Raw genomic sequence first — 22,043 nt, 5'->3', positions numbered from 1 at the left:
TGGCATTGAACTACAAGTATCGACTTGACTGATTAAATATAAAATTGTTGTATAAAGTAGAAATGCGAATTTTGCTCGTTTTCGAGAAACACATACAATAAATACAATACAATACAAATACAATAAATAAATATCTAAATATGAGTGACGTACGAATTTTTGTCAAATAACTAATTCGTGAAAAATGTCCAATAATTTTATTCAATGTGTGCCCTTTACTGGCTAAATGGCTGAAAAATAGTTTTTCCTTTGCCTATATTTTATATGCTGTAGAAAAGCATAAATTTCCGACTTAAACAATGATTATTTTGCTTTCAAATTTCAAATCACTGTTGAATCTACCACAGAACAGAACTAGATAACGGTTTCAGAATAAATAAACGTAAGGTGAGCTTCTACTTTAAAAAACGCATTTAAAGCAACGTAATTGTCTATTTTCCAGTAGCGATAAACATAAGCAATAACTAAATATACGGTGCCACGTTACAACAATCCCGATAGAAAAATCTATTTTTTTCGACTAATTGACTAATGGATTCGTGGGTGAGTACAAAAATTTTCTTACTAAAATTAGACAAGCTTTGCGTGGTGACAGACACTCCTCATTCGATAGGGGCGTGTATTAACCTACCCAATCAGAAGCTCAATCCTGGACGTCAAATATTTAGCAGATTATTCTTTTATTTTGCCGGACGAACTGAACATGAAAATGTATTTATGGAGTGCATTTGAAATTCAATCAATTAAAGATCGCTTCTATAGTTTGACATTCTTCAACCTGCATTAATTTTTTTTTAACTCGAATTCCGGGTAAAATTAGAATTCGGAATTTGTTTTAGTTTATTTCGTGCTAGCCGTGATACAGGATTAGTATACATGTTTGTAAATTTAGTTTTTGAAATCGCTATATAGGATATGAGCAACGGCAATTTTATTTCGCGCTGCAATGCAATTTTATTTTTATTTGAATAATTAGCTATAATAATTAATTTAAAATAATGATGGCAATTATATAGGGTATAAAAATTAGTGCGTACTAAACGGTGGGATATCTACGAAAATAAAAGGAACTTTTCCATCGAGATTTCCATAAAGATATGTGCCCTAAGATGCTGTCTGAGAAACTTGGTGATCGTAAACAAGTTCTAGTTTGTTGAGATAGGGGCTAGTTTTTCACAAAATGTTTTTATCTTAGAGAATACGGTACCCCGCAATGTATCTCCTGGCGCAAATTAGAGCCTTTGCATGTAATTGTTGCATTCTACTTTATGAGCGAGAGGCCCGTTTAAATAAAATATAAATGAAAAATTCAATATATAAATATATAATGACCATAAATAAATATTTTTTAAAAGTGTGAAAATAAACTAATGTACATGTTAACTATCTTTATTTTATTTTCTTTCAATTATTCTGGTGTTTGCAAACGTCATTAAAAATTAATTTTAAGAAAATTGCGTCTGCAGGATTTTTCACGTATTTCTTATGGTTTTAGAGTGAAACATAATTAGTGTTGGTTCGTTTTTTTACACAACACACAGTGCTAAAATCATTTGTTATTAAGGAGAGAAATAAGGCGAGAATTCTCAGTGAAGTTAGCAAACACCTTCTATAACAACAGAACAATTAAAACAAAGTAAAATACAGATGCCAAAGAAAGTATTATATTTGAACTCAGTTAATATCATTTTAGTGGCGTAAAAATGTTGTAATAACTATTTATTAATTCCAAAAGTTTACAATATTATTATTATTGAATGTATAATGTTGTAAGAGCAAAATAAACTTGGCTTTATTTACTTTACCAAATTTTAAAAACAGGTTAAGGAATTAAAAAAAAACTCTTCATACCAAATTTATTGTGTCACAAGTTTGTGCAAAACAAAGAATTAAGTCCCACGATCAATATAAAGGGAAAAACCCAAATTTAATTATTTTTTAATTCAAAAGTAAAATAATAACAAACATTTTATGAACGTATTGAAAATGAATGTGCGTTTCCAATAATCCTAATTTGGACGCCCTACTCTGTCTACAAAATTGCGTCAATTAGCGGCACAGTCCAACGTTGATATAGTCAAAACAACCCAGAAAAACCAAAACATTTGAACTTGGTTTCTCCAATGGTTCAATAAATAAAAGGGGACTTAATTTGCGATGATATGTTTAACAATAATAATTAAGTTTTTAAATTAAATTAGAAAATAATTTAAATATTAAATTTGAAAAATTAATTTGCATTTTTATCCATAATACCTATTTTTGTATATTTTTTAAAGATATTTAGTACACTTAATAGCTTAATTGTTATTTCTGGAGTCACTCTATATGAAGTAGCTGTGGGACTTTCTTTGAAAGTTTAAATCCTGAATTATATAAATATTTTTTTAATTGAAAATTACTCAAAAATGTGGGTTAAAGACTGTTAAAATTTCGACTTCCCCGCCCAATAACAATAATGAGGAATTATAAACAAAGCCAATACATATAAAAAATGATATTCTTCTGTACCTTAGTGAACTGATCGTGGCGATAGGTAAATCCAACTTCTTAATAACGCCAGTTGAACAGTTGAAGCAAAAATTCATAACATGAAACACAATCAACCGTTAATTCAAGAAATTTTAAAATTCGAAAAAACGAAAAATTTCGGAGAAACATTTTTCAAAAATACTCTGACGGGGTTAGAAGTAGACGCGTCGAGTGTCACAGTGACATCTGAGCATTAAAGCAAACGCATCCAACCCATTGGCATTGTTAAAAAAGTAACTGATTGCGATCTTTGTTCGCAAGGTCGCCGTATATAGCGAATATGCCACCTGGTTACTCACCCCTCTCACTAAAAAAAAAACCGGCTGGAATGGAATATTTGGGGAGACCTTTTTGTCAGTTCTATAGAATAATGGAATCTGAGACGCGCCATACTACCCCTAAATCACCCTTTTCACAAGCAATGATGATGCAGACTCAAACCGTTATACCCGGACCTAAATCTACACCGTCTGTCTGCTTGTCGTCTGTTTTCCCCTGACCTTATTTTCAAAACCTATTGAAGTTTAAAATCACGATAAAACTTTTTTAGAGCGAAATATTTGGAACTTGCGGAAGCGTCATTTCAAACTAAGGTATTAAACAACTGTAATTAAAAAGTCTACGTAAAAATTTATTATACTATTTCCTCTTAGAAACACAAATTTATTAATTATAATATTAGATTTATCGAGTCTCACACCATCAAAGATGAAAATCTATGAAAAAAAAAAAACTAATAGATTCATTTTTGAAAACGAAATGATAATACAATTAAAAATAATACGAAAATATAAACAAAAGAACATTATTTGCAATCTAAAGTGTCAATTTGAGTGACACCAACACAAGGTGCAAGAGTGGTTAGTAACTTGAAATAAAATAGACCTTCTGAATAAAAATCTTTTTTTTTCTTTGCGACGGATTTTTAGAGTTATTTGGAAGAATATTAACTTTACATTTCACAAAGCATTAACATGTAAACCCATTACAGTTATAGTAATTCTCAACACATTTAGTTTTCACTTAATGACATAAACATATGTTTTATAAATATGACGAATTAAAAGCACCTTCGTTTAACACAAATTTATTAATTATAATATCACACTTATCGCGTCTGACACCATCACAGATGAAAATTTTATGAAAAAAGAATTACTAGAAGATTCATTTTTGAAAACGAAATACAATAGTACTGAAAAATAATACAAAAATATAAAAAAATTGAACATTTTTGCAATTTAAAGTGTCAATATGAGTGACACTAACACAAGTTTCAAAAGTTGTAGTTAGTGACTTGAAATAAAATGCACCTTCTGAATAAAAAAGCATTTTTTGAAAATTGTTTTTGCGATGGATTTTTGGGGTTACTTGGAATTGTATTAACTTTACATTTCAAATTGTAGTAAAATATAAACCCTTTACAGTTACAGTAATTGTTAACACATTTAGTTTTGACCTAATGACATAAATATATGTTTTATAAATATGAGGAATTAAAAGCATCTTCGTTGAACACAATTTTATTAATTATAATATTACATTTATCGCGTCTCACACCATCACAGATGAAAATTTTATGAAAAAAAAAATTACTAATAGATTCATTTTTGAAAACGAAATGATAATACAATTGTATTGAAAAATAATACGAAAATATAAAAAAAGAACATTATATGCAATCTAAAGTGTCAATTTGCGTGACACCAACACAAATTTTAAAAGTTGTAGTTAGTGACTTCAAATAAAATAGACCTTCTGAATAAAATAGCTTTTTTTTTCTTTGCGATGGATTTTTGGAGTTAATTGGAACTTACATTTCACATAGCTTAAAAATGTAAACCCATTACAGTTATAGTAATTCTCAACACATTTAGTTTTCACTTAATGACATAAACATATGTTTTATAAATATGAGGAATTAAAAGCACCTTCGTTTCACACAAATTTATCAATTATAATATCACATTTATCGCGTCTCACACCATCACAGAAAATTTTATGAAAAAAAAATTACTAATAGATTCATTTTTGAAAACGAAATGATAATACAATAGTCTTGAAAATTAATACGAAAATATAAACAAAAGAACATTATGTGCAATCTAAAGTGTCAATTTGAGTGACACCAACACAAGGTTCAAAAGTTGTGCTTAGTGACTTCAAATAAAATAGACTTTCTGAATAAAAAAACTTTTTATTTTATTTTTTTAATTATTTTTGCCGTGGATTTTAGGAGTTACTTGGAAGAATATTAAATTTACATATCACATAGCATTAACATGTAAACTCTTTAGAGTTATAGTAATTCTCAACACATTTAGTTTTGAATCAATGGCATAAATATATGTTTTATAAATGTGAGGATTTTAAAGCGCCTATCGTTTTGCTAAGCAGTTATTATTCTAATGCATATACATAAATACATCAATCTATTGAAGTTTAAAATCACGATAAAACTTTTTTAGAGCGAAATATTTGGAGCTTTAGGAGCTTGCCGAAGCATAATTTAAAATTAAGTTGTTAAATTTAAATGCAATCAAAAATATATACGTAAAAATTGAATATACCAACTCCCTTTATATTACATTATATCTAATGCGTCTCACAGCATCACAGAAAGATGAAAATTGTTTGAAAAAATATTGCTAGCGGTTAATTTTCATTGTAAAACTTTTTTAGAGAGAACTGTTTGGAGCTCACGGATGCATCATTTAAAATTAAGTTTTTAACTTTAAATGAAATAAAAATGTTTACGTAAAAATTTAATAACCATTTCCTTTTAGGAAAACAAATCCATTTATTTTAATGTTACATTTAATAAGTCTCACAGCATCACAACCAAATCAAAATTTTATGAACAAAAAATGACAAAAAATTTTTGAAAATGGAATTGACAATTCAATAATGTTCAAAAATGGTAAGGAAATAGAAGAAAATTGTACAATTATTGCCAACTAAAGTGTGAGTGACACCAAAACAACGTAGAAAGGTTATATTTATACTAGTATATTTTATAAATATGAAAAAATACAAGCAGCTGTAGTTTCGCTAACTCTTGATTAGGCTAATACATATACATAAATACATTTATATCATAAAAATCTTAATTAGAAGTGTGGTTAGTTTTAATTTACGTGGCGTCTGTGGCGAAAAAGTGTTTCTAGTGGAAATCATTAATGTAGAAACCCAACTAGGCTGCAGCCTGAATAACTTTTGCAGAATATTGTCTACATTGGGCACCAAGTAATGCAATGGTGACAGGAATGCATAGTACTATAGCTAGAATATCGACGTACTTGCTAAGATATAATTTGCAATTTTTGCATCTTTGGAATTCAATAATTATAGGAAAATAAGAATCTTGATTACGTAATTATGTCTGAACTATTAATATAATGTATATTTTTCTGGATGTATTGAGGTGCCATCCTATCACTGTAGGTTTGAGGATAACAATTTGACCATGTACTTGACTAATACGCTTTTGGTGTTGTTGGTATTTAAAAGTTCCTAAAATTCGTATTTAATGGGGTTAAAGGTCAGTCAACAGTTGTTCTTCGGCAGTCTGGGATGCCTTGGAGTACGTTTTCGATAGGACAAGTATTTTTATGGCATATTCTACATTCAACATAAATAAACATATGTCTGAAACGGTTCCTTTCCGAGATACAGGGTGTTGAAATTTTTTTTTATAGTTTTTTGAAGCAGTCTAGGTTATTTCATTGACATTTATTATGGGATGATACCCTATTTTAGAATGTGACAAAAAAAAACAAAAAACCTTAAAATAGAAGTTATACTTTTCAAATATTATATTGCTATATATACAGGGTGTTTGTATATTCGTGGACAAGTAGAACTTTTTTATTTTAAATAGAACACCCGGCATGTTAAGGCATTTTTTAATTCCTCGGAACATTTTAAACATATTACATACATAATATAATTAAGTTTTTCGTTTCGTATTTAGAATTTCATATCAAAAGTGACGTTTACAAATCTCAATATATCCAATGATTTCTCCGAATAAAAGGCTTTGCTTGGAGTTGATTTAATTATAGAAGACTTTTTTTAGTGGTCTGTGTTGATGTTACAAACAAAGAAATACAGGGTGGTCAAAAACAAACATTAAAAAAAATTTGAGAAGTATAAAAGGGTCAAACATTGATTTTTAAAACCACAGCAAGCCAAAACGGTGACGTTCTTATACTGCGATATTGCTCTTTTTTGCCACACATTTTCACAACGAAAAAAGGTTTTATTGAAAAAACACTTTTTTTAATGCCAAATAAAATAGCATTATAAAAATTTAAACTTTTAACGAATTTTTCATTTAGATTTTTAATGATACTTTTTGATCATCCTCTATTTATCTATCATTAAAATATCAACAAAGACCTCTAAAGTACGAGGAAATCAACTCCAAATATTTAAGCAAGGCTTTCCGCCGAAGAAATCGAAAGATGTCAAAAACTGCAAGATTTAGGGTAAAAGATATATAATATATTATAAAATTATAAAAGTTTCTCAAGAATTCAAAAATTCAACTATTTAAACTATTTAAAATAAGAAAGTTGTTCTCAAAAATACAAAAACCCATAACACAATATTTCAAAAGTATAAATGAATCTAAACAACTTTTATGTCTAAGTTTTTTTTGATATTTCCAACAGATAGTGAAAACAGCAAGAGGCATTTTTTAATGCTTTTTTGTTACTTAAAATTTCAGAAAATAATTTGAAACTTTAGGTTTTTATTGTTTAACATTTTTATCATACTTCTGGTCATTTCGACATGCACCAAAGTAGTTTTCAATATTTTTACTTATCGTTAGGAAAAAAGAAATCAAATTTGTTCCAAGTGTGATCTTAGCAGAGCGTTTGACTTTATAAATCACGAAATTTTTCTGAATAGAAAGAAAAAAGACTTTTTCTCTATAAAACAAAGATTATAATTTTCGGAAAAATATGTTTAAATATAAATTTTTAAATAAACTTTTTCAAAGCTAAAGAATAGTAGCATCAACATTGTTAAATCCAAACTAAAATATTTCCTCCTGGAAAACTGTTTTTAGTTTATAGACTTTAAACAAATATTTCACCTTTTAATGTTTGTCACTGCATTCTTGTGCTTTGTCATGTGTTTTTAATGTAATTTTCTACCTTTCCGACTTGACGAAATCCAGTACACACTGGTTGTATTCTAAATATGTGGGATAATAAAGATATTACTATTATTATAAACGGGGGTCCTTAAAAATATTTTTGCTTTGAGAAAAAAGCGTGACATTTTTTGCTTTTGCTGCTTCAAAGTAGTGTGGAAAAAGTGTTTTTGTAGGTATAATTTGTTTATATAGGAAACATCAAAATTTAGTGCATTAATTTTGGAACACCCTGTATTATGTGGCACATTTTATGCCGCAACGTGTGAAAACATGTTTCTGATGCATTTACAAAGGAAATTAAAATATTTGTGAAAACGTATTTAGTTCGATGTCAATATTAGTTTTTACATGTAATTAATATTTCGCATTTTAAAAGAATTATTTTAATAATATACGAACGCTTTAATCAACGTTGATTTGAGAATCACGCCGTCATTTAATCAGTGACTTTGTTGCCGATATCGTCTGGCAATTTGAGCAATAAAGGTATGCGAAAAATTATCGTAAATTTATTCGAGGTTTTTTTAAGTGTCATTATGTTAGATACGACGATTTAATCAACAATGGTTTCGATAAGTCTTCGAGGGAAAAACTAGTGTTTAGTCTAAATTGGTCCGTTGTTAAAACATTATTTATTGTTTTCGCTCAGAGTTATATTGAACAGTTTTATTGCAGTAGCACGGAATTTCGGAAGTAGGTAAGTTTGTGTTTCTATTTTTACTGGTTAAGCGTGACCATTTTTTTAATACGCGTTTGCTAATTCAACCACAAGAATTTAGATGCGAAGGTTGTATACAAGGTAAAATATGGACAACAAAAACCTTTTTTTTTGATCCCTCGTCTATTTTTTTTGTATAGCATAGTAATATTTTATATTAAGGCATGAGCAAGTGCTAATGTACCCCACCCAGCGATTATTTTCTTTGCTCTAAAAAAGAAATTATATTATTATATAAAATTATATCGATTTTATAATAATGCAACGGGCAAGTAACCTACTGGTTAAGTTGCTTCGTTAATTAAATACGTGATACATCTAGGATTAATGTAAAAATAAAATGCAATAAACAAATTTCAGGTCAAAATTTACTCGTTGTTGATATTGACCGAGTTACGCTTTTACTTCTCTTAGCAATATTTACAAATCGAAACCGGCAAACGCAATCTCGACAATCTAAATAATATATTTATCGGAGGTTATTACTACAGATAAATTAATTTACGTTATAAATGGATAAAAATATCATAAACAAATTTATTGTTCTATTTCAGTTCATCTTTTAAGTAGTCCGTTTAACGGAATAAATGGGAACGAGGGCAATTACGTTTAAGATCGAACCAAGCGGGCAAATTTTTATTTTTTATTGTGTCTGCCAGGCAGAATATTTTGCTTTGATTTTTCGAATATATTTCCATGGAGAAAGTCAAGTTTTTCATTAATTTTCAAGGTGCAGACGATATATTTTGAGTTTTGAGAGAGATGACACAGAATGAAATTCTCAATCTCAATACGTCAGTATATTGTAATGTATAGTCCAGCACACAATAAATTACTCGTCTGGCCTCAATAAACTATTTACTAGGAGATGTTTATTAGATACATTAAACACTGCTCAGGCTCCTTAGTTAGCGTGACCTTTATTTTGGATATACTTATAAAAAAACAACTAGTTGAAATTTTAAGAACCAATTCGTATAATAAAATTTTAGTAAACGACCTTTTATCATTACAGTTTGAATCCTATATTAATAATATACACCCAAAAATGTCCGCCCATGTAAATTATGTAAAGAAAACCGTTGGAGAGAATGCAATTGTTCATTCCAGACTTTTGGCTGAACGCACGAACACATTAAAGGTTGTCTACTGCAATTTAAAACTAATTTATGGAAATTATAGCTGTCAGTTTATAGACTGAGTGAGAGAAATGTATTTAAAAATGTTTATATTGCTACAATTATATGCAGGGTTACTACAGGACTTCATAAAAGTTTGTTTTATTGAAAAATTTTCAATAAAAAAATTGTATTGTATTGTACCATCACGTAGGATACCTCGCAAGTCCCTGACAGCACCTAACATTAATATTTTAAATGTAACCCCCCCCCCCCCCCCAAATATTATTTCATTTTTGAATTTAATTATAGCAATTTTAGATATCTTCATTATTTCGGTTCTGAAAGATGTAACATTACTTTAAGCATGTTTGGTTAGAAGTCAAGGGAAACGCGAATGTTATTTGCGATATTTACATTAAGAATTATTTATCGCTTACAGGGTGTTTTGACAATTGCAAGATTTAATTTTCTCAAATGCGACACCCACATCGATTGGTTGGGCTTTTCCCTATTCTAGTTATTTCATATCTTTTATCAAACGTCAATTTCTTATTTTATTGATTAAAATATCTAATATCAAATATCAAGATATCTAAGAAACTATCAAAATCAACGATAGGGAAATCCAGAATTCTAAAAGTGAAATAATATAGAGTGGCTTTCTTTCATTTCAAAGATCAAAGTTCAGTGAGACTTGTGAGATACTCTGTGCAACGGTCACTATTTTAATTGCATTCCGTACACTTGTGTATTTAAAATTTTTCGAAAATATAATACTGAATAATTGGAATCTCTGTTTTTCATAACAAATATAGTTAATTAAAATGTTTCTTTCTTAATTAAGCATTAACCCTTATAAATTGTCGCTAATAAGCAGATGTCGACTTTACTAAGTTTTGTTATTGGTTAAACCAACCCTTCTTCTTCCTTTTCTTTGTAGTTTTGTACTGCGTAACTTAAATTAACCTCAAAAATATAATGAGCAAAAGTAAAGAGACTGAAGGTTTGAAACAGATTTTATAATGTTTTTGTATTTTAAGTCTAAATGTTAAAAGGGTATACAAAAATTGTCGACTAATTTCTAAAAAAGATATTTGGACAAATTTTGGTCTAAAAGTCAGTCTGTTGCTTTTTTTTTAATTGCATAATCCATCATATACAAAGTGATTTTTTTTTATATTTACAAATTTTTAAATATTTTATTCAAAAATTTGATATTTTTTGACATTATATTAAATTACTTATTTATTTAATTAATTTGTATATTATAAATTTAAACAAGCGATTAATGAACTAATAATTTTTATATTTATATTATAATTATATTTTTTTATTCTCAAAATTTTGGCAAATTTCTAACTTGAATTAGGGGGAAATAAACCGAAAACATTTTAGATACTTCTCTAAGACTGTTTCCTGCATAATATCACTTAATTATGGTTACTTTTTCTACACTTCAATTAAAGCGCGTTTAATAAGGTATAACGATAACAAAAAAAAACTTTTATTACTGTCAGGAATTTCGTGTGATCATTGCCAAAATGTATTCTACTGGTGATTGATTTTCTAATTTGCCATTTTAATTCAATAACGCAAGATTGGCTTATTAAAGTTTATTCAAACTCGGCACATGGGTTAATCATACCAACCCCTTCAAAAAGTTACGTCTTCGATATAAAATGTACAGGAGAACCAATAGTTGGGATTTCCTATGTTCCATATCCCATTTTGATATTCCCTTTATTGTTGGGGAATATTTATTAGGAATAAAATATATTATTAAAAATGCTGCATTTCAACTAGTTCATTTAAAATAAGTGTACAACTAACGTTAAAATAAATGTGAAACTAACCAAAACTACATTTTGAGAAGCCAACACTATTCTGAGTGAAAATAAATGTAATTTATCAATTTAAAAAGTTACAGTATGATCCCATAAATTTTTGACCGTGCTCCTGAATTGTATGCAAAAAGTTGTAGAAATCGAACTGCTATAAGCAGTAACTTATAATGCAAACCACATCCAAAATGGAAGAATCCATAGTAAGTAAACTGAGGACAGTGTAGGCTGAAAATTTAATTAAAATGTTCAAATTGCAATATGCAGGATTTATTGTTTAGCTCTTTAGATATATCTGAAAATAGTCGAAAATTTTTGCCTACTCGTGTCCAATAGTATATTTCTATAAATGTTCAAGCCGTTTAAAGTAAACAAGGCGATGCGTCATGGCGTCCGAACAATTTCCATTCTATTTGTATCCACTCTAGATGTGTTTGTGACACTTAAAATTTTATACCGTATATGCCAAATCATAAATATTATACGAACTAAATGGGATTTCCGTGTTCTGTTGCAGCGTCATTTGAGAAACCAATAAGTTAATTATAATGTCATGAAATATTCGACCGTATACACATACGAACCACTGAGAGTTAGGTACATATTTTGCATGCATTTGGTCTTCTTTTTAGCTACACTATTTAGCAGAGGCCCAAGTATAGTTTAATTTTTGTTTTATTATTAGATTCCACAATAAAAATAATTAGTCGGAATATCATAGCTAATATGTATTCCGAATCCAACGCTACAAGTCTACCAGAAGTGGGAAACACGAGAGGAAGAAGTGATCGGATGCGTACTTTAATCGCCTTTTGGATTTTGGGGCTTTGCAATAATTACGGATACGTCGTGATGCTAACAGCTGCTAACGATATAATTGAACATAATATGGATAGCAACTCTGATGATACGAACGTGAGAAACAAGAGAGAGCGCAATTTCAACTGATTTTATTACAAACTAAACCGAAATATAATATCAATTTTTTTTTCTTGTTTTTTTTTATTAAAGATTTACATATAAACATACACACATAGAAGTTTGTTCTTGTTTCTTATTTCTTAGGATATTTGATGTCTTTCTTGGTACAAACCCTAGTAAACTCTGCAAAATCGATTTAGACAACGTATAAGTCAACTCAACACGATTAATTTGTGTAGAATAGAAACAACCTTAAAATTTCGGTTAATATTAAGTATGCCATTATCAAAAAACAACTAAAGAATGTTAACTATTTTAACCACTTTCCTACCTAATTCTTTTCTGGATACTTAACGGATCTTATCTTAACTGAACTTAACTTAATATAGTTCGTATTCGAAGCATACAGATTTATACAGTGTATCCACTTACATCGGCAACATATAATACAACTTTTTTTATTCTTAATTTTATGCTGAAAAAATTAAAAATTATAAACTCTTATGAATTAACATTGATAACTTGGGTGCACAAATTTAACCTAATATGCTCTCACAATAAAAATGTGTCCCATATGGTGCCCATTTAATTACGTTGCATTTGTATTTTATATTGGTATTCATTTTATTTTATTTAGGACATCTAGATCTGGAAAAAGCGCTAACTAACCAAAACTAACATTAGGTACTTAAACTTAACTTGATTTGAACTTACATTATAGGTAAAAAATCTACTTATATAAAGTGAACAAAGGCAAATTTTTCAAAATATGATGACTTGTCTGTAAACGATTTTAATTGCTTTATTTTTTTTTAGGTGTGCAGGAACAAATTACATTATCTTTAATAACTAACTCTATTATATTTTTTTTAAGTTTTGTTTTATTTTTTTTTAATTCTTTCATTATATTTTACAGTTATAATGTTTTTTTTTTCCAAAAATAATTTCTAAGATTCAACAAATAACAAATTTTCTACAGAACTTTCGTCATTATTGTTGATTTAAGTTTGACTCCAATTAAAAAAAGAAGTAACTTGTGATTTTTTCGAAAATTTTGTTTAGGCTATGGAATATGTGACAATGTTTCGGTTTGTTTGGAATAAAACCACGTTTAGAATTCCTAAAAATTGTTTCCTATATGTTTTAGACTACGAGCAATGCAAGAGACTGTACGTACATGTCTACCGGTGCAATTCTGCTAGCTGATATACTTCCCGCCCTTCTGGTAAAATTTTTGGCTCCATTCATCCCATTCATGGTGCAGTACGTATATTTAAGTATACGAAAATTGGTGTACTTTTTGCCCTTTTTTTTTCTAGCGTTCGAGTTGCAGCCTGTGTAATTTTTGCAGCGGCAGGTTTCATATCAGTGGCGTTCGGCCAAAATATAACTTTGGCGCTCATGGGTGTCGTCTTTACTGCCTTTTGCTCTGGATTGGGCGAAGTCACCTATCTGCAGTATAGCTCGTTTTATCAAAGGTATATGATTATAACACCCAGGTCTCAATTTTGGTTTGGAAATCGGTTTTATTTATATTTTATACAACTTTTCAACTTTAAAATACTTGATAAATCGCCCTGTGGAATATTAGAAACCTATGAAATAACACCCCGTATAATATTTTAGTTGTTCGGAAAGTCATTTCGTTTTTTTTGGGGAACATGAAAGACAGTTTTCGTATAATGAATAAATATTTTGTTAAATTATATATTGGCCATTCTGGTCCAACACCTTTTGCCATCTTTCTGGCAGTAACATAATTCCCCTCTCATAAAAGTTTTGGTCCTTGCTGGCAAAAAACTGGTTCAGGTGGTTTTTGACATCTTCATTTGAGGTAAAGGTTTTGCCATCCAAAAAATTTTGCAGGGACCGGAACAAATAGTAGTCGGAAGGCGCCAGATCTGGAGAATATGGTGGATATTGCAGTACGTCCCATTCAAGCTGTAAAAGTTTTTGGCGAGTGACCAAACTTGTGTGAGATCTCGCATTATCCCGGTGGAACACTACACCCTTCCTGTTGATTAATTCGGGCCTCTTCTCTTTAAGTGAATCATTCAATTTGTAAAGTTGATGACAATAGACTTCTGAATTAATCGTTGTATTGTCCGGCAAAAGCTCAAAAAAAACGATTCCTTTGACATCCCACCAAACGGAGAGCATCACCTTTTTTTGGTGAATGTTGGCTTTTGACACGCTTTGAGCCGGTTCATCTTTTCTGCTCCATGACCTCTTGCGTTTAATATTGTTGTATACAACCCATTTTTCGTCCCCAGTAATAATCCGCTTCAAAAATGGATCATTTTCTTGACGTTTGAGGAGCGAATCACACACGTCAACGCGACGACACAAATTTCGCTCCGTAAGGACATGGGGCACCCACACATCGAGCTTCGAGGTTAAGCCCATGCCTTTCAAATGGCCATAAACAGTCGAATTCGACAAATTTAATCTCTCACCGATCTCTCGTGTGGTTATTCGCCGATTTGCATCAACTAATGCCTTTATCGCATCTTTGTCAGCTTCGACCGGCCTTCCAGACCGTGGTGCATCTTCGACATCAAAATTGCCGGATCGAAATTTTGCAAACCAGTTCTGGCACTGGCGTACTGTTAACACGCCTTCTCCATACACATCCGTCAATTTTTTTCTCGCTTGGACAGCATTTTTACCTTTTCTGAAGTAAAAAAGTAAAATATGACGAAAATGCTGCTTATTGCTCTCCATATTTAAAAGGGCACCAACCAAAAACTACTGCGTAGAATTAATAGAACTTTTTCACACACAAGCCTTGCAACATCAGCTCTCAAGACATATAATGGTTATGCGGCTTAAGTGTGAAGTTGGTTTCGAAAAAACGTAATTAAGTCCTCTGACGGGAAAAAACGAAATGACTTTCCGAACAACCTTATATTTTAAAACTGGAAACCAATTAGGATTTTAAATTATTTGTAAAAATCCATTTTAAATTAGTGTACTAGTAATTTCACCTCGATTGGAAAAAACAGGTACGCCCCTGATTTTTTTTATCAGAAACAAACATTGTTTTACAATGGCAAACATCTCTACTTATTTTGCAAATGCGCGTGCAATCAACATTTAATCAAACATTATTTATAACAAAATGTTGAGATTATTTGCTTTTTGTCCTTCAGGATGTACTAATACCGTGTCACATAAATTCGGGATCTCAAGGCCTGGGAAATATAGGGCGAGAAAATTAATATATTTTTCTTAAACTTGCCCGCTTATGATATTTTAGCCAAGAAAAATGAAAAAAGCTTAAAATAATCACTTCTAACTTTAATTCGAATAAAAAGGTCATAATGTCTTTTCAGAAAAATTTACCATACGATACCTTTATCGTAAATTTAGTGACGATATATATTTCATTTAAATAGTTGCTTAGGCACTGCCGAAGACATTTTGAAAATTCTTCTCAACAGCATCGTGTCATTCATTCATTAAGATATAATTACGTACTGAGATTTTACGAGTATCAAATACTGATTCTGAACTTTAATTTAAGTATCTACACTTGCATTATTAAACTATTAAATCAAGTGATAAAGCCCGATATCAGCTTGTTGCCAGATTAAAACAGATCTTAAAGCAGTTACAATTTGATAGTGATAAGAATATATTGGAAGTTTTACAATTGTAATTTAAAATCGTTGCAACAAACAAATCTAAAATATTAAAACTTCACTGGATCTGTTGATGTTAACTATAGAAAAAGTGCACCCAAAATGCAACTTTGGATAATAATTTTATTTCCATGGAGTAAAAAAAATCCCACAACAAACTGTATATGACAATTTTGCAGAAACGTCGTATCAGCATGGAGTTCCGGCACTGGAGGAGCAGGAGTTATCGGTGCTCTTTCATATTCCCTGCTCCAGTATTTTGGGATGAAAACGTCGCTGCTGATCATGTTGGTAGTACCAGCATCAATGGCTATATCGTAAGCACTTTGTCAGTATTAATTGGCTAGAAAATTGCGGTAGCTTCTATTAGATTTTGGATCATTCTCCCGAAACCAATGACTGATCAAATCCCGACGGAATTTGATGAAGAAAAAATTGAAATTCCTCATCCAGGCTTTTTGGCAAAACTCCGGCTCATTCCTCGAGTTTTGAAGTACATGATTCCGTTCGCCTTGGTGTATTTGTTTGAGTATTTCATTAACCAGGGAACGGTTCGTACTCACGACATCAAAAACGAAAAAGAACTACAATATACTCTTATTTCAGTTCGAATTAATCAAGATAAAAAATTCATCGATTCCCCAAGATTCTCAGTACAGGTGGCTTCAAGTAACTTATCAAGTAGGAGTTTTCATCTCTCGATCATCAGTGAACTTATTTCATATTAGGCAAACTTGGATTATGGCCTTTTTACAGGTATATTAATAGTGAAAAGACTACCGTTGACCCATGGTTTGACCTTTACCACCCATTAAACGTAATTTGGTCAGAGCCGGCTTGAATTTCTACTTTATTCTCTGTGGTTCAACACATAATAATGTTATATATGTCGCAGGCAAATGGCAATTCTAGGCAAATAGCTTTTGTGTAGGCAAATGCTAGCTACCTGGACCAAAAATGCTTTTTATCTTTCAAGTACTAAATAACTCGACAAATGTATTTGACTAGTCAAATGGTATTTGCCTAAGCATGTTTTGGGCAAAAGAAAAAATATATATTTGTAATAATGTCCAATAATATTTGTAATACTTTATTTAGTGAACATTTTTTATAAGAAACTAAGAAACTAATCCTACAAATAATGACAAAATGTAAATATAAAACTTAAACAAAATTTGTAATACATTAATTATTGTAATGCAATGCTTCCCTAAACATTTTTTAAGCAAATGGAAATGTTAATATTTGTAATAACAAAATAAACGTCAGTTTATTTAATGAATATTATTTATAACAAAGGCAAAAACTAATTCTAAAAATAGTAAGAAAACGTAAATCAGTAACTTAAACAAAATTTCCTTATTAATTGTAATGTAATGCTAAATACAAACAAAATATTTGTAAAAAACTATGAGTGAATAATAAAAAATCCAAATATTCACTTACATGGTCATAAAATTATTTTTCATTTGCCTGCCAACGACTACCAAGAAGCAATTTGCCCAGGCAGATAACATTTGCCTAAGCAACAGCCATTTACCTGAAACTATCATTTGTCTGCAACTATATAAAAAGTTATTATGACTAAAATTTACAATGCCTATATAAAGCAAGAATGAAAGTGCAGTGCACCCTGAATTCGTTGTCCCCTATAGGGTATAAATCAGACCAAACTAACAAATTTTTTTACTGTTTTAGTTTACTGTTTATACCCCTTATAAACGTCATGTTTAATTTTTTGTCATCATATAGTGCTATTTACCTCGTTTCAATGATATAACAAATTGGCTATTATTTATTTTGCTAAGCTGAGCTTTCTTTGTGCCGAAACTTACTACATTTTGTAGGGCATGAAAGGAATTTCTGTTGTCAATAAATAATTATAAATCCATATTAACCTTGAGAGTCATAAGTTTGAGCATTTGTATTATAGCAAAATCATGAGTATTCAAAATTTTGAAAAGTGGCATCTTGGCGAGAGTGAATAGCAAAGGCAAAGAAAATTTAGATCTTTCTCTGTTTTTGGTGTCAAAGATATGTCTATCATCGCATAAATATTTGTAAAATAGTGCTTTTATTGTGAAGGAACTTTCGCTCAGCATTATGTAGCTACCCACATTGCAGTGGTCACCACTACTAGACTTTTTAAATATATATATATATATATATATATATATATATATATATATATATATATATATATATATATATATATATATATATATATATATATATATATATATATATATATATATATATATATATATATATATATATATATATATATATATATATATATATATATATATATATATATATATATATATATATATATATATATATATATATATATATATATATTAATAATTATACCGAAGGTCAATTACAACAAACAATAGTAGCATGAACTGTGGTTATGACTCAAAAACGGTAAACGAAGAAGAAATTGGGTGCGCCAATGAGAGATACCCTTAAAAATTCATTTAGATTGAAATCTCAGAGAGTAGCAGTAGAAGAGTAGTCCAATAACATTAAATTTTTAATTTGCCTAATGGTTATTAGGTTACAGCCAATTTAGGATGGATACAATAGGATACAATGTAGTACACAAAATAATATAATAAAAGTTTATATTATACTCCAACTCTATGTATATTTAAATAAAATTATATTTTAATAACTATTAATTGGTTGGGTTGACCACTGGAATTGATGTGGTTTTAGGGAGTAAATGTGATAATTTTTACCACGGAAGCTATTTACTATTACATTCCAAACTTTTACATCGTCGTTGCTTTGGTGTTATGGGAAGGACTTTTAGGAGGGTCATCATACGTCAACACTTATTATAGAATATCAACAGAAGTAATTAAATATTTAAGCAATTTAGAATAGTTGTCTAAATTATAATAAATTCCAGGTACCTCAGGAAAATAAACAATATTACATGGCCATAACGGCATTTGGAGACAGTGCCGGTATATCTTTGGCCGGATTATTTGCTATCTTAGCTCACAACAAAATATGTGATATGCCACTTTAAGAATAAGTTGGTTTGTGTGTGTGTGTGTGTGTGTGTGTGTGTGTGTGCTTGCGCTTTTAGGTAATAGTAGTTTTTCCAAAAACAGATACTCGCATTAATTTAAATTAGTATTTATTTATTTTTAAGTAATTATAATTTATTTTCAAATAAATGCTGTTTATACGAGATGAAGTTTCAAATTTGTAGAATCCGGTCCTGCCTCTTTGCCACATGATAACACTACTGAGAATTCTTAAAGAAACATTATACGACAGTTAAGCAGTATAAAGGCATTGCCACACTACGCGCTCTTTAAACGCAGCCGTTATTTTGCGTTTAATTTTCTTTTTTTTAAGTCGCTATATATAAGTATATTAATTATATAAATAACATATAATATTAAAAATGAAACTGAGCCAAGAAAATTAAGTCAAATGCTGGATATTTAATATTTTAGATATATAATAATGATATAAAATATTTTTCTTTTTTAATGTTTATTCTATTACGAAATCAAACTATATAAAGGTTGGAGATTAGTCTGGAAAAATGTTATATCACAATCTTTAATACATGTGAAGAGTGTTTCATAGTTTTTAAAATTTTTTAAATAGTCGATACAGCGGCAACAATTCAACAATTCATTAATCGATTAAAGTGGTTTCCGATTTATTTAAAAAATGAAACTTTTTAAACTGGGACTTCCCCAATACGTTATTCATACATAAATTAAGTCTAGTTTGCCCTCAAATTTAAGATGGGTCAAATCAATAATAAACATCTGATTTCATAAATTTATTGAATTACTGCTCTTTTCATCAATACGATGCCGATAAATTATATAAAATAAATAAAAGAAAATAAAACAAGTATAATAAAAAAAATTAAATTTAATTTGTAAAACATTTTCCTGAAAGCTGTTAGAAAGCAAAAAAAAAAAAGATTATTAAGAAAGGACCTATGTTTTAAAATGGAATAGTAATCTTTGTGTTGCAAAAAAAAAGAAGCTTTATAATATCAAAAATGGATTTAACAGAGTAAAAACGTTATGTAATAATCTCACACAGAGGCCTTTCAAAACTAATGTGGTAATGGAATTTGTTAATATTCCGAAATACGTAACGATATTCGTTTTTATTAATAAATTTCTAAAAAATGAGTTAAGTAATAAGTATGGTATGTTCATAGATATAAGAAAGTGACCAATTGTTTTTGAATAAGATTGTCCAAGGGTGGTCGTTAACATACAATGCAACAACATTATTACCAAAAATTTCGGAATTTAAATTCAGGTAAAATTGCGGTCCGCAATAGAAAATAATTTTATACCGTATTCTTTGGTTTGGTATACTACTTAGTTTAAGTTTATTAGTAATCATTCTTATTTCGTGTGTATCTCAGGAGGTGCCCCCGCCCAAATGTAGAAAACACTATCCTATTGAGACTAAGGAAGTTATAAACAATGTTTATTTGACTCTCATTGAGTGTGGTGGCAGCAAGCAAGAATCTTTAGAAGAAAAGGCCACATTGACGAAAATTCCAACATCAAGAGTATGGAAAATTACGAATAATCCCATATCCGCGAGGAAAAAAAGAAACGATGCTGACATTTTCTCGAGTGTAGATGAAAGAGATATAATACGGCGTAAAAGTTACCAGTTATACGAGGAAGAAAGAGTGCCTACATTAGATATCTTAATTAGGAGGCTTGAAAAAGATGTAACCGATGTTAAATGTGGCAGAACTAGCTTATGGTTTTAGATTTAAACAAATTGACAAAAGGTAAGTTTTAATGGAATCTTTTAGAATTCGGAAATGGAGACTGGAATATCTAGAAAAAATTAGGATTTACAGAGAACAACAAAAGATAATTATTTACTTAGATGAAACCTGGTTCGACACTTATGATGCCTCGGAAAACAGTTGGGTTGACTCAACTGATAAGTGTAAAACAAACGCGCCTGGCTCTAAAGATGGTTGGATTCCAAATGGACTTTCTCTGTCTGCGAAAAATATTAAAGAATCTATTCTGGATTACCATGATTTATTTGAAAGTTGGTTTAAAAACAAACTAGTTCCAAACATCCCTCCTAATAGCGTAATTGTAATGGACAATGCAAGTTATCACAGTAGACAATTGACTAAAACCCCTTCCTCATGTGACACAAAAGCAACAATTCAAAACTACATTTATAATAACCACATTTATTTTCACGAAGATTATACCAAAAAGCAATTAATTGAGATTCTACAAAGCTTGAACCTACAAAATCTAGGGCATACAGTGTCAAGGGCACCTTACCACTGTATATTTAATCCCATTGAACATGTTTGGCATCAACTGAAATCTGCCATTCGTCGTAACAATATTTTTATCCGTGTTAACTCCAATGTCCTCAAACTTATAGAAACCGAAGTTTTTAACATCCCTCCACAAAGTTAGGCAAATTCTGTTAAACATATAGAAAAAGCAGAACAATCGTATATCTATATTGCAAATAATATAGAACAAATAATAATTAGAACAGGCGATGATAGCGATAGTGATACTGACATATTATGTGAATAATTTTAAGTAATTTAAGTAGGTAATAAAAATAATTTGTAATTTTATTTTAGATTTAAACATAAATACATACATAAATAAATAAATATTGTTGAGTATCTTTCCTAACAAAATCCCTAATAATTAAATTCTAAGCAAAGTACAGACCTGTTCGGCCATATTTCATTCGTACAGCTTGCCCGGGTCTTTCCTAAATTCGTATCAGTTAGTCACTTTCTTATATCTATGAACAGCCATAGCAAACCAGGCACTTAAACTCCAAAAAAAGTTGTTCGTTTGATTGGCGGTGCAGGTTATCTGGAGCACTGTCTACCAATTTTTAAGAAGTTGGAAATTATGCCACTTCCTTATCTAAGGAATTGTGGAATACGAATACGAATATAAAGAACGAATATAAATTATTCAAAACTAAGTAAAAATCAAGACTTATTAATAATTTTTTAGCAATATTTGAAAGTTATTTTGTTAGTATGTTATTACTTTCTTATTACTACGGGGAGACTATATACAC

At 29.8% G+C, this 22,043-nt stretch overlaps 1 protein-coding gene across 3 annotated transcripts; it reads left to right on the top strand.

Moving 5' to 3' along the window:
* The first annotated feature begins 467 nt into the window (after positions 1-467).
* Positions 468-19,144, top strand: LOC132708852 (battenin). 3 transcript variants are annotated; one of them, XM_060681487.1, is made up of 9 exons: positions 468-543; positions 12,065-12,294; positions 13,448-13,563; positions 13,620-13,778; positions 16,124-16,261; positions 16,315-16,495; positions 16,551-16,700; positions 18,669-18,809; positions 18,865-19,144. In XM_060681487.1, exons 2-9 carry the CDS (start codon positions 12,106-12,108, stop codon positions 18,985-18,987), a joined length of 1,197 nt encoding a protein of 398 aa, XP_060537470.1. In that variant the 5' UTR covers positions 468-543; positions 12,065-12,105; the 3' UTR covers positions 18,988-19,144. The 3 variants fall into 3 exon arrangements, with proteins under 3 accessions (XP_060537470.1, XP_060537468.1, XP_060537471.1); XM_060681485.1 differs by lacking the exon at positions 468-543 and adding an exon at positions 8,252-8,396; XM_060681488.1 differs by lacking the exon at positions 468-543 and adding an exon at positions 11,936-11,976.
* Positions 19,145-22,043: the final 2,899 nt, after the last annotated feature.

The sequence above is a fragment of the Cylas formicarius genome, unplaced genomic scaffold (genome assembly GCF_029955315.1).
Source record: "Cylas formicarius isolate icCylForm1 unplaced genomic scaffold, icCylForm1.1 PGA_scaffold_12__32_contigs__length_19106922, whole genome shotgun sequence".
In the NCBI taxonomy this organism is placed as follows: Eukaryota; Metazoa; Arthropoda; class Insecta; order Coleoptera; family Brentidae; genus Cylas; species Cylas formicarius.
The sequence above is the reverse complement of the archived record's forward strand: the minus strand, read 5'-3'. Positions and strand labels throughout refer to the sequence as shown.